At 34.4% G+C, this 17,528-nt stretch overlaps 2 protein-coding genes across 3 annotated transcripts; one reads left to right on the forward strand and one right to left on the reverse strand.

The window, feature by feature from the left end:
* Window positions 1-1,605: 1,605 nt before the first annotated feature.
* On the forward strand, window positions 1,606-10,398 carry LOC143146683 (uncharacterized). Its single transcript, XM_076311195.1, has 13 exons — window positions 1,606-1,754; window positions 1,856-1,992; window positions 2,696-2,838; window positions 3,817-4,026; window positions 4,731-5,129; window positions 5,912-6,366; window positions 7,080-7,199; window positions 7,550-7,662; window positions 7,850-7,989; window positions 8,138-8,256; window positions 8,370-8,719; window positions 9,533-9,738; window positions 9,946-10,398. Exons 1-13 carry the CDS (start codon window positions 1,606-1,608, stop codon window positions 10,396-10,398), a joined length of 2,994 nt encoding a protein of 997 aa, XP_076167310.1.
* An 820-nt stretch (window positions 10,399-11,218) lies between these two features.
* LOC143146506 (splicing factor YJU2) lies at window positions 11,219-12,770 on the reverse strand. Of its 2 annotated transcripts, none has more exons than XM_076310808.1 (3): window positions 12,633-12,770; window positions 11,749-12,474; window positions 11,219-11,660 (listed from the first exon to the last, which is right to left on the reverse strand). In XM_076310808.1, exons 1-3 carry the CDS (start codon window positions 12,654-12,656, stop codon window positions 11,328-11,330), a joined length of 1,083 nt encoding a protein of 360 aa, XP_076166923.1. In that variant the 5' UTR covers window positions 12,657-12,770; the 3' UTR covers window positions 11,219-11,327. The 2 variants fall into 2 exon arrangements, with proteins under 2 accessions (XP_076166923.1, XP_076166931.1); XM_076310816.1 differs by having other exon boundaries at window positions 11,749-12,458; window positions 12,633-12,757.
* Between the last annotated feature and the right edge of the window lie 4,758 nt (window positions 12,771-17,528).

Raw genomic sequence — 17,528 nt, forward strand, 5'->3', positions numbered from 1 at the left:
TTATCAATGTTTTTACACGTTTCTTTACAAAATGAGCACCACTTGTGGAAGTTACTTCATAGTTTCAGTTACACGGAGGAAAATTAATAATTGATTAGATTCTAATAATAATTAGAAATTAATAATTCGTTTATTAATATAACCGTGAGGAATCTTCCGCTAATAGAAATTAAAAGTTTTCTCGATATACCTTTGTGTGAGATTCACTGGTAGATTGTCGATTATATATTTATCGTATTATTGTATACATATGTATAATTATGTAATATATGTGAAATAATTGTGAATGAATTGGAGTTATTGGAATTATTGTTTATCTAGCACAAGTATTTCTTCAACTAGTGCAGTTTATAATGTGTAGACAGAATCGAATTTTATTCACTTGTAAAAATCACAAATTTTATATTCGCTGAAATATCGGTTGAAGCATGATCTTTTGCCAACTATTTCTAATTATTCGCTCTTCGAATCATTTTTAAAAAGTTACCAATTACGTATAATTAAAATAGTCCGAATAAGGTCATGTTTGGATTCACTTTTACTCCCGAAAATGATTAATAAAAATTTGAAATTTAGACGTTTCGTGGAATAGGGTAAACGGCTCGATTACTGCAATTTGCCTAATTACTGTCACCCTAAGCTGTTTTATTTAAAATACCGAATAAACGGTTTGCACAAAATTATGTGCAAGAAAATCTAACGTACAGTTATAAGTGCAATTGACACGATAAAAGAGCCAACACTACATTTTGTTTGTCAATAATTTTCTATAAAATAATAGAAACTTTCGAATTGACCAGAGTATTGAAAACTACGATTTCCTTAATAGCGACAACTGTAATTACAATATTCAAATTATTAACCAAATGAGATATAATTTCGAAAGTTCCATTCCAGTTATTTTATTAATAACTTAAATATTGTAATTACAGTTCTCTATCGCCTTGAAAATCGTAGTTTTCACTCCCCTGGTCAATTACAAATTTTTTTATCAATTTCTAAGAAATTATCAACGAAGAAAATGTAACGTTGGCTCTTCTGGTGTAAGTATCGTAAAAGCTACCAACGATCACAATTCAACGACCCTATTGTACGATTCCTTAAACGCTTTCCTTAAATTTCTAAATAACGATACCGATATTGACACAGTCGCGAAATTGTTCTCCCCGAGGGGATACATCGTACAACGATAAATCGCGAGAGATATGTGTGCTTTCGGTCGATAAATAAAAAAAGGAATCATACGATAATGTTACACGGCCGATCGGGTTAATGTGTCGGTAAACGGGTGTCCTGTTAACAGTTGCCTGCTCTAGACGCGCTCGTCAATTATCTCTTTCGTTTTTGACGTTTGACGTCGTACCAAGTAAATCATTTCGTTACATAGGAGAAAGCCGCGCGTGAAACGGTACTCGATTGGTGTTCCGTCGGGCGTCGAGTATGCCGAGCGATAATCTAACACGCGGACCACCACGTTCGTGAACAGGAGTAACGATATTTCTCGAGCGGGAACAACGAAGGTGTGCCTCTCAACGCTGCGAAGTCGTCGACTGTCTTGCGACCAGTCGACGGTCATGCGATCTCGCTGTCCCGACCAGCGGGAACATGAAATCGAAACTCGGCCGTTTTTCCAATAACAGCACCGTAAATTTGTCCATGTACCGTAGACACCGTAACCCGGTCACCCGTTCATCCTGTCGCCGAATTAATTTCGATCACCATGAGCCAGCCGACAGCAGCGCAACATTCGTCAGGTTGTTGGACACGGTTTACCATACCATATATATTTCTTTCGTTGTATATATATATATATATATATATACAATTCGTTGATTACTTTTCGTTTCTCTTCGAGACGATACGTGTACTTTGACGCGGTCAGGAGGAGACGATCGCGTCGAGTACAGGTAATTACGGAACTTCCGGTAATCACCCACGGGGACCTGCGAAACCCTCGCGTTGAAATTGAACGTGGAACACGTGAATCGACACGTATCTTTTGATACGATGTTTGCGCGTTTCGATAGGTTCAATGTAACGGAAACGAAGGGTCAGCTGCGATTTACTTGGAACTCGTTACTTAATTGTTGCGTTTGAAAATTTTCTTTAATCGTGTACTCGTATTACTTTCTATATGTGACTGTTACTGTAATTGTGAACGAGTACGTGTACAGAGGTGGGTCGTAATTTATCGTAGAGACGAGAAAGGAACGATTTACCTAGGAGAACACAAATTCGAAGTGTAAAGTAACATTTTTTACAGGAAGCTGTGCTTTTGTGAAAATTGAATTTGGAATATGCGAGCTATAAATCGCTCGACGTGTATATAAAAACGATATATTTGTAGAATAATGTTTTCCTACCGTACATGTATAAATTGTGCAATGATATTGAACGATATATTAGATTTTTGGGAAATTAAATCCTACGATAGCGATTCAAATTTTGAAAATTTAGAAATACAATTTTTGTGAAATTAACAAGTAATATTTTTTAGTCCTGAGAGGAGTATTATTGAAATATTGTAGACATTTATGTTTTATAGACAATAAGTTGCATTTTATTAATGCACCAACTGCAACGAGGCAATATAGATATATTTCATCGATTGTTCATCCATTGTTCTAATCAGTCTTTTCAGTAGAATCGTATACGAGTATATTTTTATGTATGAAATATTTGTTTGGCGATACAGGAAGCCCTGAATCTAAAAACGCTGCAGAAAAGGCTGTAATACCAAATTCTGGGAATAAAAGTGCAATACCAACTCAGAGGAACAGAACTCCAATTCAATCAGTACGCAGTGTAACTCATGTTTGTATCCGTTACTATTTTTCTGTATATTATATATTTATATATGGATTAAATTTTTCTATTTATTATACTTTTATATTGATTAAAATTTCTTATTTATTATGTTTGTATATCGTATTATCCTGTCCGTAACTTATTTTATTTTTTTTTTTAATTTTTGGTGGATAAGGAAAATAAATTGACCGTTATTTGCTGTGTAAGAACTTTGCATAATTAAGAATAATTTAGAATATTCAGAGAACTTTAAAAATTCGAGATAATAAAATTTTGAAAAAACCGCCAAAATAAAAGGACTTCATAGTCGTTGACAAAGTAGAAAATATTGAAACCTAGAAGAAAAGACAAAAATACATAATGGAACATAAAAAGTTTTACGATTTTTTTTTTGAAATTATTACAGGGTAGAATAACCTTTCTAATTTTGTTAAGCGAAATTCACGAATAGTCCTTTTAAAAGTATATAACAATCGTTCGAAACATTTTTTCGCGTTTCACATAGTAGAATAAGTGTAATAAAAAATGTCCTTCGCTAAAAGAACGCTGAGTTTAAAATCATTTTATTAAATATTCAAAATAGAGATCACGTATTGTTTGAAATATCAATGTTTCACCGATATTATTTTCCACGTTTTACATCACGAGTCAAATTATTCTCTATGTTTCCTGTGTCGGGTAAAATTTCAAAGTATACATATTAAATAAATAATATTTGTTTTTAAAAGACAACTAGCTAAGAATATCACATTATATTTAATAAGTCGCGAGATGCTTTTATTATTAATTTAGTAATTCAATCGTAATAAAAAGCGTAATTTGCGGTTAATTAATTATTATGCTAATGATATTTAATAATTACATTTCCTTTGTTTGTATCGTTAATTAACTACAATTATTTGTTACTCGTTATCCATCGTTATTAATTACTACTTCGATTGCACGGTAATCGAATTACATCTGATCCAAGATTGGAGCACAATCGTAAAAGTCAAATTGCAATTTCAGAGGGATCTTGTAAATAATGGAACAGAAGATGCAAACAAATCGCAGAGGGCTTTCGCTCGTCGCTCGTCTACAAAATCAGCGGTCAGCCCCACTTCGTACAAGAAACCATTGTTCTCGGCGCCTGCTGGATCTGCGATGAAGCTCGAAAATCAATACTTTATCAAAATGAAACGGTACCAAACGTTTAAAAAAGACTTTATGGATAAACAGGTAATTATCTAGAGACTCTTTGCCTCTGAAAATCTTCATCTACCGTAGGCGTATGTTTGGAATGTTTAAGAAGCTCTTCGATGAATATTTTTCAAAAATTCTTTATCGTACAACAATACAGCCTGACTAGATGAAATATAGGGAAATGAAAAAGTCGATATTACCGATATTTATCAACCATTTATCGTCAATATACTCTTTAGAACGATGCCATTGCTGAAAAATTTATGTACACACATTGATAAATTGGCTCGGTGGTCAATTGTAAATATTTCAAGATACTTTCCTAAGAGATACTACAAGTTTCGTCATAGTTTACCAGGGGTAAATATAAAACCACGATCTCCGATATTTCAGATCAATGGTTTTATATCATCGAAGAATATTTTCTTTTTTTATTATTTTTTATCGACAGCCCCAACCCAGTTGAAAGATTAATTCACTTATATAGAGAAATACCGATGCGATATATTATCCAACGTACTTAAAACAGGATATTTTGTAACGAATTATACATAACTCAACTATTAATTTTATCTCGCGATAGCAAACCTATTTAATTTCTTTTCAACCGGCACACGTCCATTTTAGCACTAATTTGTATAAAAATTCGTAGATCTCCCTTAAAATCACCACAATCGCTGTACTACGTGTTGAAATAATTGCTACCTTGACTAGTTTGAAACAAGATTGAATCTCTGCAGAAACTCGCGCAAGATTTGTACAACGATATGATCCAACTTCGCGAGAAAGTGATCGCCAGCGGCACGAAGGATCCTGGTAAACTGGAAGACCTGAAAATCGAGGTTGGATCGCACAAACAGCACCCTCAGATCGAGCCAATTGTCCAGAAAGAACAAGAGGAGAGCGGCATTGAGAAGATGACCATTGGCAACGAGTTTGTCGACAACCTGGAACGCCAGTTAATGGAGATTCCGAGAAAGTCACAGAACCTCTGTTTGGACTTATTGGGCAAACAGACGGACTTCATAGCTTTCGTGAATTCGCAGTTTAACGATAACAAGATCAACGAAGAAGGCGACCCGATGGTAGAAGTCCACGAGCAGTTGGAAATTCATCGAAAAGACTGCGAGAGTGTACAGGTATTTATTACATAAAACAGGACATTCTGTAACGTATATCGCTCAACTATTAATTTTAAACTATTTACGAAACTGCACGAAAAATATCGATATTTTTAAATCAGAGATGTGACGTTCCCTTTAATAAGAAGTGTCAGAAGGTATTGATATTTCTGGTACTCGATACCAATTTTCGACACCGAGATACATTTTTGTTAACGAGTACTTGATCGACACCAATGTGATACCGAGCAGGGATTAATATTAATGTATACGTATTAAAAGTAAGAAACAAAATCTAATCAGTTACGAAGTAGTGATAGTAAATAGCTACAACCTCTGATAGACCGAAACTAATTGTATTTGAAGTTGTGACTATTTGCAGTTGTCACGTTATAATACCGCGGTATTGATAGTGAATAACAAGGTACTAAAACAAATAAAACTTGCAATACGTTCATCGTGGTGCATAATGTTCATTGATACGAAAAATCGTTACAATCGAAATATTATATAAAACATATACCATGCTGAAAAGTGTGCAACATTGTGACACAGTGTTTTCTAAAGGCAGGAGTTTTTAACGTGTGCATAAAAACTTAATAATATTCTCGAATTGATTATTAATGCTTTCGGTAAACTTGAAAGGTCTATCGATCGATTTTTAACACCGAGCACAAATTGATACTTTCACGATACGAAGTATCAAATGGGTATTGATCCTGCTCGATACCATTCAATTCTAACCTACGAATCGTTGTCGAGAGGTACCAACTCGGTGTAATTTCCATCGCCAATTGCAGGCGTGTCTGGACAACATAAAAACGATAGAAACGCAAGCGGTGGAAGAATTAGTGAAAAACGCGCGCGGTATGCTGGAGGAATTCGAATGTCACCGAGCGAAGTTGATAGAGTCAAAGAACACGGAGGGCCAAAGGGAGCTGCAATTGCAGCTGAGCGCCAACATCGAGGAACTACAAGCGGAACGTGAGAGGAGCAATCAGAACAAGGAGCGTCTGCGGCAAGCGGAAGTTCAACTTCAAAGGGCGCGCGCGAAGATACGGGAGTTAGAGGCGCACGCGGCCAGCGACGAGGGAAAGATCCAGACGCTTCAGTCGAGCGTGAAAAATTTAGAGAACCAGATGAAACAGAAAGACCAAACCATGGAGGTCAGGCTAAAGGACATGCAGAAGATGATAAAGAGCAGCGAGTGTCTGATCTCGAAGGTCGAGAAACAACGGGACAGCTTCGAAACACGGTTGCTCTATCTGTTTACGTCGAGTACAATATCCTCCGGATAAGTGAAACAACTTTTCTCCGTATAAGTGAAACGAAGCCTGCTCAGCGTGAGCGGCCCGTCTCCAACTTTAGAACAATTTGTCACAGAATCGAATATCGTCTATTAATTGAAATTGAAATTTGTATATTTATCATTGCAACTTCGTGAAAGTATTGTCAATGACGGATCGTCGATAAAAATGAATTCGAGCACAATCTTGTTCGGAATATTTTCAATCATAGGAAATTGAACATTTTTAGAAAATGATACTCGTACGTAACGTGTAATTTAAAAATAGTCCTGGGCGTGAATTCAGCTTGACAATCTATTTGTAATACTTTCATTAATGTACAATGACGGGTGAACAAAGACGAACAATGGTAGAAATTGGCCAATTTGAACCTCGTCGGCAACAAAAGTTTTTTTTATAGAATTTGTTTCTGTGGAACAGAATTCTTCATTGGTGAATGTTATGTCGAGTTCACTCTCCTGGTCGGTATTATATGTATATATGTAATTCAACTTAAAACCGTGATAAACAAGGTCGATTCGTGGAATGGATACTCGAGCTTCCTCGGTTAACTGAAACGTAGCGAAACCGATTTTTTCAGTTATCCGGAGAATACTGCAATACCATCACTGTGGTCGTAAGGCACGTCTCTTTCGCCTCTTTTTGACTTAGCTCGTTTTAGACTGGTAGAACTGAGGGAAAAGATGACCATCAAAGAAAGTGAAACTATGAACACGATCAAAGAGATGTCGGAAAGACTGGACGCTGTTACCACTGAAGTAGGCATGGAAAGGGACAGAAGGTGAGAAAGGTGATCGTTCCTTCTGCAGTAGAGGATTGTTTCGATCCTTGTTATTTCGTTAAGAGTATATCGTAAGAGCGTTGAATAAATGAAACGTTCGTGAAGATTTCGTTCTTGAAATTCGTTGGTTCGGAGCCCTGGGGAAGTCTCTTGCTTTTCAATCTTCTAAATTGTCGTAGAGTTAAGAGGTCTTGAACAGAAAACTTGCTAACCATTTACTCCAGGATCGGGGTTAGATCTACGTTAATAAAATAGAATAATATTTACGTCGGGAAGTTTCCTTTAAAAGATATCCCCTCAATGTTGCACGTTTACAATATTTGCATCTATAAGTGTTCTATTTTAAATAGACAGCAAGCCGAGGAAGCGTTCAGCGAGTTAGAAGAGCGATACAAACACCTGGAGAATAAAAGCAATCAGCTGTGCGAACTGGCGGAGAAGAACAAAGACTTTACCATCATAGGTACGAAACAAATATTTGTAATAGTTATAAATTTCGGACAAGAAAATTGAGCTATTGAAAAGATACCGTTAGAAATAAAATTGTATGAAAATCATTGGGACGAGTAAGAAAGTGGTGCCAACAAGGATTAGAAAAATGTATTCTAGCTTGAAGAAAAGCTATAAACTAAAAGTTCATTGCTTACCAGAGGGCAATCATTCGGAGAACGAAGTCTGCTTGTACAACGAGCTCCAGGCAGCAAAGGCCGAATTGAAAACGCAAAAGGAGTTGATATTGCAGCTGCAGCAGGAGAAACAGGAGATCGTGGCACTGATGCATCAGGCGGCCGTTAGTTTGCACTACTTTCGGGACGGGTCTTCCTCTAAGACCTAAGAACTACCCGATTCCATTTTTTTTTCGTTCGTTAGACATTATTCTACTCCAGTTGGCGATACGTGATAATTGCTGATTGTTTTCTTTTCTTTTCGCGGCCCAGAGTCACGACGAGGAAGACGATTCGAGGGAGAAGTTAGCCGCTGAACTGGCGTTCAAGACCAACGAGCTCAAGAATCTGATGATGCAATTTTCGGATCTAAAAAAGGTCGCAAAAAACGCGTAAGTTCTTCGGTTTCTAATGTCACACAGCGATCAACTCGTATTGGTAATGATTTTACAAATACCGTGTAAACTGTCGAGCAACGTTCTAATTTTTGCGGAACGATTTTCAGCCAAGAAAAAAATGGGACCTTAGAAAACCAGTTGGTCGAGATTCAGACGTGGTTACACTCCCAATCCAAGGAAGGTGGCAAAGCTGGGCTAAACGCTCACGCGATTGAGCTCCAGCAACAGCTTTCCGATCTTGGTAATAATTTGGCGGAAGCAATTCGGCAGAAAGAAGAGCTGGAAACCATACTAACTCAGAAGCAATTGGAGCTGGAACAGCGTGATCGTGTGATGCGCGAGCAGAGCAAGTTCCTGAAGGTCAGAGACGAGCTACTTGAGATTTTGAAGGGCAAAGCTGAACAAGAAAATGGAGACTTGTCGAATAGCGACGAGAACAACAAGTACATGAAACAGGTAACAGACTATTTAATTTTAACGTGGCTTGAATCATTCCACGGGTAATGTGTCTTGTAGGCCTGTCTATTAAAGCTTCGATACTCCATTTCGTAACTATGTGTGATTGTTCTTCTTGTGTAATGTCTTCCAGACTTACTGGATACGAAAAGAGATTCAATTTTAAAATTTTTCTTAAACGATCGTAGTTTTTTCATCCGTTATTTGAAGATCAGCAAATACATGCGACTGAATTCGCTGGTGATTGCCTGTAAAAATGTGGTGATAAAAATGTGTCATTATCAGTAACAACTGGATTAAGAAACCATTTCTTTTTAGCCTTGAATGAGAACTGAAGCACAATTGTTCCTTACCGACAGTGTTTCTAAATCAGTTCTACAATTACAACTGGCTATTTCATAAATCACAGTCCTCTCACATGAGACTTATCTTTACGACTGTGGTTCATTAATCGAAATGTTTCCAACTATCTTTGACACAAACTTATGAAAGTATTCTTTGTATCCACTTGACATATTTTTTTCTATTATAGTATAAGTTCTTTTTTATTTGCATCAGTATTTATATTAACTGCATTATTTTATTATACTGACCTCAGGAAAACCGCATTAGTTGTGGAATGAACTAATGTAAACATATATACTATTATTTGTAAAGGTATAAAGCTGATATAAAAAAAATAAACAGTTTTACATTTCATTCTTGTTAGAAAATAAAACACGTTTATACCAAGCACTTACTGTACGATTATCTTTTATAATTTCTGTCAATTGAAATCTTTAGAAGAATCGAGAAACGTTTATATATGTCTATTTTAATAAGCAGATAACTGCAAAGACGGAGGCAATTCAAGAGCTGTATTCGGCTCTGGAGAGCAAGCAGAAGCAGATAATGCGTTTGGAGAAGATGGTAAAGATGATGGAGGACCAGCAGGACCGAGCCCAAGCTCAACGCACACGTCTGGAGAAGCGCATCGCTAAACTGGAGGTTACTCTGCAAACGAATAAAGAACAGCGGTATGTTAGGAAAAGATCCTCATCTCTTCCAAAAGTTCACGCAAACAGTGAGCAGGATAGATTATCGCAGAATTATTTTAGCGATTCCGATCAGACTTCGTTACAACATTCTTCTAGCTTGAATTATTACTCGTACAAGAACCAGTATGATTCAGTTGCTAGAAGGTCAGATGTTTTGTTTAGTAGCATCGCTTCGCAAACTGATAATCAGTCCTTACAAGACTATGAAGATTACACTCCCCGACAGATTTCTTCCGATGAAGAGCAACCTTACATTTGTGAACGTTGTCGCCAAGAAACAGCACTTTTAGAAAAAGACGACGGACAGTGGTCGGACAAAGATCATACAGATGATAACGTGCGTGAATCATTTCATGATTGGTTCACAGACCCGTCCACTCTGGAAATGAATAAATATTCAGTTAATAAGCACAACTTCCACGGCGATGGTTACGTTTGTAACTCACCAACAACTATTGGAAGTAGAAAGTGCACTGACGCGATGTACAATTTGCACGAAGAGACTAATAGCATGGTCGATAGTAGCAGGGAGTCGATAGATCCTTATCAGAGACAAAATTATCCTCATCATCGTCATCTTCTTTATTATCGTATTCGGCCATCGCTAACAAATAGGACCAACTCTCACGAGGTCGATTTATAAAGACACATTTTATAATTTATTTTATTAACTCACTTTTGATACTCTGCAAGTACGATATCTCGTTGTAATTCTGAAGGGCTTCATTGTCGCAGGAATAAATACATTAGATTTGCTTTTTTATAAAATTTTAAATACTTTGAATTATTGTTTGCTCGAAGACTAAATCAATAGGCCTGTGGAGTAGAAATAGTACATGATATAATATTTAAGAAAATTTTCCGATTTCTGAAACTATCATAGCAATGATTTGCAAACATATGGTACTTAACAAGTATGAACGTTTCTGTTTTTAATGTGTTGTTACCACCTATTAATGTAATTTCATGTTGGAACAAGTAGTACTGTATGCTTACAAATAAATTTGAATGTTGTAGTTAAGATGGTCTGATTTAATAGGCTAGGTACTCCCTGCTACAAGTTTCAATCTTATATCGTTCGTATGAAAGTTCCTTACAGAGTGCCTAGCCTTTGAAACAGACCGATCCTTAATTTCTTCACCTCTTATCGATTATGTTTTCTATGTTTTAGGGGTAAGGGCCTCAGCATCTTGTAAGGAACTTTCTAAACGTCATCAACACCAATGTCTCTGTGAAATTAAATTATAGGAACATAAGTCAAACAGATTATTTTGTGTTACTGATTGTTAAATACTTGGTGGACAGCATGACACATTGTTCGCAAGACCTGTTTGAACCAATTGACAAATACCATCACTTAAAACAAAAACTGTTCATGGTGTTTAAAAAGGCAGATAAATTAGCTAGTATTCTTTATCCGGAATCTGTTAAAATTAAAAGTCCTTTATGTATTTTGATTTATATGTATATTCAACTACGCTTATTTATATCTGTATATTGTGTTTATAGATACATTTTATTTCATAATAAATTTTATAAAATTTAATTGTATATACAATATTGAACACTATACTAATCACTATCATTATCACTGCTACCAGAATATGCTCCTAATAAGGATAGAGCATTGTGAGCATTGCCTGATGAATTATTTGTATTTTCAAACATTATTGCATTTGCATTTTTATTACTTTTTTCTTCTGTAAAAGCATCTTTTTCTTGGTCTGTTAGAGTTCGAGGTTGCTGTTCCTCTGCACTAATTTGTGTAGAACTTGGATTCACTTTAATACCTAAATTTGTTTTTATTTTAACTATACCCAATAAGGTCTTTCTATTTGATGATGATCCTACGCTTTCAGACCATAATGATGTATCGGACGTTTTTACAGATTTACTATCTTTAACCTGAAACAAAAAAGAAATATTTCATTACTTTTATCAACTGTTAACGTAACAATTATTAGCAAGTAATACAAATCACAAGTGTACCTACTTTTTCTTGATCCATTTTTGAAATACTACTATTTTCCTTGCTACTTTCACTTATTTTAACTATTTTTTTTAACGGTTCAATGCTTTCTCCTTCGTCCAGTTCCACAATTTCTTCTTCTACAACAGTTGTACTTGGATGTTTCTTACCAAATATTGATTTTACATATTCTTCATCATATTCTTCTTGCTCTTTTTCTGTCCTCTGTTTTGCTGCTACTGTGTCAAACTGTTCTAACATTTGATCATAATCGATAGTTTGTTGTCTACGATTCAAATCTTTTAATTCTTCCAAAGATTCTAATAATTCTAATTCCTGTTTCGATTGTAATGTTCTTTTTTCTAAGAGTTTCATAGGATTGGTGGCTTCTTCTTCTTTCTCTTCATCTTCTTCCCTTTGTGCTTGCTCTTCAGCCAGTTTTAGAGCCATAAAATTTCTAGTGGCTCCTGCTTCAATCTCATAATCCGTGTTCTTAGGATCTGTCTTGAAACTTATTTCTTGAAGGCATCGGGTGCACTTTATGTAAAACCTGTAAATTCGTATACCTAAATAATCATCACCTTCAACATCCTCTTTGCGGGCATTAAATTTCTTTCCTTTATAAATGTACTCTCCACAAGTTTTGCATCTCATGTTGAAAGGAGCCATCAAACGTACTGTATATTGCCTATTTCGGGCCAATTTCATACGAGGGATTTTTGATGGATCAAAATCTGGCGGGTAATATTTCTAAAATATGGATTACAATATAGATAAAATATACTATAATATATATAAAAATTGAGATTATAATTAATGCTACCAAATAACGACACATACGTATTTAATATAAACAACATAAATAAATCATTTTTACAATGTATTTAATTACATAGATATTTACTTACATTTAAAACTTTACGTTCTGACATGTTGCTGGGTTAATTTGATAAACTTATCCGTAAAATTATATGTACTTTATTGTAAAAATACACAATATTGTAAAAATGAAAACCACCTTAGGTTATGTTTAGCTAACAAAACGTCAACTGATACGAAGTGTGCTCGAGAGACAGTATGGCCACATATAAAATACAAACACTTTCCAGACACATTTACATGTATTTGCGTGAAGTTGTTTGATCTGATATTTAATTCTTTATAAATCGAAATACGTTAAATATTTTGTTAGCCGTTAATTTCACCATTGCGTTTTCCGAAGGTGTATTAGGTCTTAAAACTGTTCATATTAAAGGTACCTAAAAGTAGAACATTTTAACAAATTCTGCTAAATACATATTTACTAGTAAAACACGTAATTGGCAACCGCCAACCTGCATTAATGTCACTTTGTTGTTTTGTCAATAAAAATGTATTACAAATCTTAAATCGTATTTTTAGGAATAATAAACGTAATACGTATGTTCATAAGAAACATATTTCAAACATGATGAAAAGTGACATATTTTGAGACGAGAATAAGGTGTAATATTTGAATTCAAAGGATCAACATCATTCATCGCTGTACAGTGAGTAACGTACTTGATAATTGATTGATAATTGTTCAAAACGTTAAAAATTGTTATTAAAGCAAGTCTATGCTATTAATTCATTTCTTTATGCCATCTGTGGGCATTAAAAGAATTTGTAATTGAAACGCCAGAGTTTTGATTCGAGTAACCGACATTACTTTGTTTAAAATGTTCACGTTATAAAATCTATCGTACGAATATGTTTCGAGAGAAGATGAATGCTTATAATAAATTTGACAGTTCGATGAATAACTTTTAATTCAAAGCTTCATAATTTACTGTGTGTATTTATTAGCAGTCTTATTATATAATAAAATTGTTTTAAATAAAAATGTAAATATTAAATCGTTTTAAAGACAAATTTTTCAGTTTTTTTTTCAAAATTAGATTGGAATAATTTGTACTGGTCATTGGTGATATGAATTGCCATACGATAAATAAACCTTGATACTATTGAATTTTTAAATTACAGTAATGTCATTAAGAATACTGTAAAATAATAAGTATATATTTGAAGCAATGAATTTTTTTACTTTTTACATAATAATTTGAATAAATCTAAGGGATAATATATGCCTTACATAAGGGATATGTATATGATAAGGCATTTGATTATATATATTGCAAGCTAAAGTAATTATTTTGATATAATTATCTAACAATACATTTCGTAATAAACGTACTTTAACAGGTTTAAATATTTGATAATGTTATGAAACCAGCTACACACAAAACTAAATCATCTTCCCCTTTTCTCCGCCCCGCAGTAAGTAAAGTTAGGAAACAGACAAAATAAATATCGGTATTATCGATCTGCTAAAGGCAAATTTGATTGAAATTATCGCGTCAATGAAGTATCATTCCCTGTCAGTTATTTTTTATCGGAGACATTTATCCGTTACGACTCCACAACTAAGATTGAACTCTATAATAATTAAAATACAATAATTGGCACCGCCGCAATTAGTATGCCATTGTAGAAGCTCTCTTAGAATTCATTTCACGTGGGATGAATTAAAATCGGTGCCAAGACCTCCCCGGATGTTTCTCTCGGGGTTCTTCTCTCTAACGTGAATTTAATATCCGTAAATATAATTCAAGCATTTCACCGAACGATGAAAGCGAGCGTACAGAAGAAGAAGACCGTACCGGCTTGCTTCGAGGAACTGGATTCAATTCGGCTTCGAGTGCGTATACATACATATAAAGGTTATTCAGCTAAACGCAAGGTCATGGGTACATGATTCGGGTCAGTCGAGCGCGTAAAACAGGCAAACGAGAATCATCGAGCAAAAAACAGCCTTAAAGACACCACTATTCTATGTCCCCTTTTGTGGTTAGAGTGAGGTGTGTTTATGAATACATTACCGGTACATCGAGATTTTAAAATCTGTTGCGCGCGTACTCACTACCAGTAGTAAATGCACGGCGACGACAATAAATTTTTAATTACCGACGTTGTGGTTAGAGATTTTTATATTTTTCTTGGAAAGTGTTACATGTGTATGTACGTAGGTGTACAGGGGAACGGGAGAACGTCTACTAACGAAATTAGTAAAGGAGTCCATGATAACGTAACAGAAGTGGAAGTATAATATGTGGGTTTAGTTTAAACAAATTTTTCTTTGTTTATTTATTATATTGTTGGAGCACCACTAACAAGATTTATAGTTACGATTAGAATAAAGTATTTATTCCAATTGAAAGATTGTTATGATTGGTGAACAAAATCGATTCATCTAAAAACTGGAATTAAAAGGGAAGATTTATTATAGCCTTATGCTTTATTCCAATAAAGCATCTCCAGTTAAAATATAAAATATAAAATATAAAATCAATGATATAAAAAGATTCTCGGAACTCAAGAAAAGTTTGATTAAAAATTTCACGATTTTTTTTGCAGTTAAATCTTAGTAGATAATCGTTCAGTTACCAATTGTAATACGTTGAATTTTCAACTTGTTTCAAAATTGTCAATTATATAGTAATTAAATTACCATTTCAAGTTTAAGTTCCACTTATCCCCTGATCTTTCTTTGCACTGAATTGTATTAAAACAATCTTAATTTCTCATGCCACTGAATTGCAATTTTATAAAAGAACATAATTCACAAATGTATACTGCAATCTTTCTTTGTACTGAATTGTATTAAAACAATCTTAATTTCTCATGCCACTGTTTCCACTTCTTTCAATTAGTAAAAAAGAAAAGCATGTTATTCGATTATTAATTGAATAATAATTGAAATTGTCAATTCAATTTTGAAAGCTGTTTGCGCACAAAAAATATTATCATTAATTTGTGAAGTATAGAAAGTATTGGAAAATTATATTTAATGATTCCAAAGTGGGCAATTTCGAAGTAAAAGTAAAAAAAGAAATTTTGTTCAGCCAGCTTTAAAATTCCACAAAATTCGACATGTAACAGTTTCATAAAAAAATGAGCCCGAGGAAACGGGCTCATTTTTTTATAAAACTGTTACATGTCACTGCTAATAAATACACACAGTAAACTATGAAGCTTTGAATTAAAAGTTATTCATCGAACTGTCAAATTTATTATAAGCATTCATCTTCCCTCGAAACATATTCGTACGACAGATTTTATAACGTGAACATTTTAAACAAAGCAATGTCGGTTACTCAAATCAAAACTCTTGCATTTCGATTACAAATTCTTTTAATGCCCACAGATGGCATAAAGAAATGAATTAATAGCATATCACGGTCAAAATTTCAGACAGCTCTTAATTTTAAATGTGTACATTTAAACGAAAATTGAAGTATTTGGATTAAATAAAATTTAACGAAACATCAAAGATGTAATAAATAAATATACACTTAATCGTGTACATAGCATACGTAGCACTTAAAATATTAGATCATTTTATTCAGTGAAAAAGGCATTCGAACATATAATCCTCTTTTCAGCAGTATATGAATGAACAGTGTACAAATATGCCTGAGAATATTTTACAAAATGCATTTTATGTACATTTTAATAAAACTGCGTTGATTGTGCGTTCATGATCTCGAGGCAGGTAACCCGTTTAAAACAAATGTGTGCAAATTAGCAGTTGAATGCGAGAAGGGGTCACGTAAGCGTGTCATGATTTTTATGTCACGCGACTACCATGAAACACAATCATTGCAAATTGCATCGCACCTTCGCAACGTAGGGTCAAAGATGCTTTAACCTTCGCGTACACGTCCCAATGATGGATGCGACGGACTAAATAAAAGGAAACTTTTAGGCACGTGCGTAATTTCACCTTAACGAGGGAGAATCTTAATTAGACGTTTTCGTGTAACGTGTTGCTGATCATCATTACTGGCTGTCATCGTGCATTTTTAAATGGGCTGTACTGGAAGCTGTTGTCGTGGAAGCTGTTCCATTCATGGAGGGTAGATGCTTTTAATGGTCAGCGGTGCTCATTTTATGAACGTTTTTTTTTTTTTTTTTTTTGTATTTTCACCGATGTAAAGAAGCCTATAGTAGAATCAGAATCAATTGGTCCTCACTGTGTTTACGTTGCATCGGTTTGCCTCATCGTTACGTACCAATCCTTCTAACAGTATATTTTTATTTCAAGTCGTCTAACCTCTTTCTCTGTATTGTTTAGCGTCGTTTAAATTTTTTATCGTCCGAATTTGATCATTTTAACTCTGCATTTACATTTCTAATTATTTGGATTCTACATTAACCGAACCCTGTGTCACTCAAGGAGAAATTTACTAAATCACTGAATGTTTCGAAACACATAAATACCCACTAAAGCTTAATCGGTCTTGTTATCTTTACTGTTACTTAAAAATTCTAGAATACCTAAATCACTTGTTCAAAAGGAAAACTTGAACTCGTTATCAGTTCATGTTTACAGTACTGTCTCTCAGGTGGTCGTAGAGATATCCCGATCACTGTTAATTGTATCTCATTTTCACCTACAATGTGTTCAATGTCATCAAATATCACCTACCTGCTTGTCAGATTGCCACAACTCGGTCTTAATTTATAGCTCGGTTCTAAGCAAACTTGAAGGACAATAGTGTGTACCGTTATTGCTTTGTATATTATAACTCTAGAGCGTTATCTATTCTTTTATAATTTAATATTAACAATAATGTTTTGTTATTATTAAATTTTACTGACACGTGTTACGATCAGGGAAGTAATTTATTACGATACAAATTTTATGTCGATTTTCTGCTCTTGGCGAATACTACAATTAATCGTTTGCATTAATTTTATGGATAGTTCTTTCTTTCATATTT

This window comes from Ptiloglossa arizonensis, chromosome 1, assembly GCF_051014685.1.
Source record: "Ptiloglossa arizonensis isolate GNS036 chromosome 1, iyPtiAriz1_principal, whole genome shotgun sequence".
Lineage (NCBI taxonomy): Eukaryota > Metazoa > Arthropoda > Insecta > Hymenoptera > Colletidae > Ptiloglossa > Ptiloglossa arizonensis.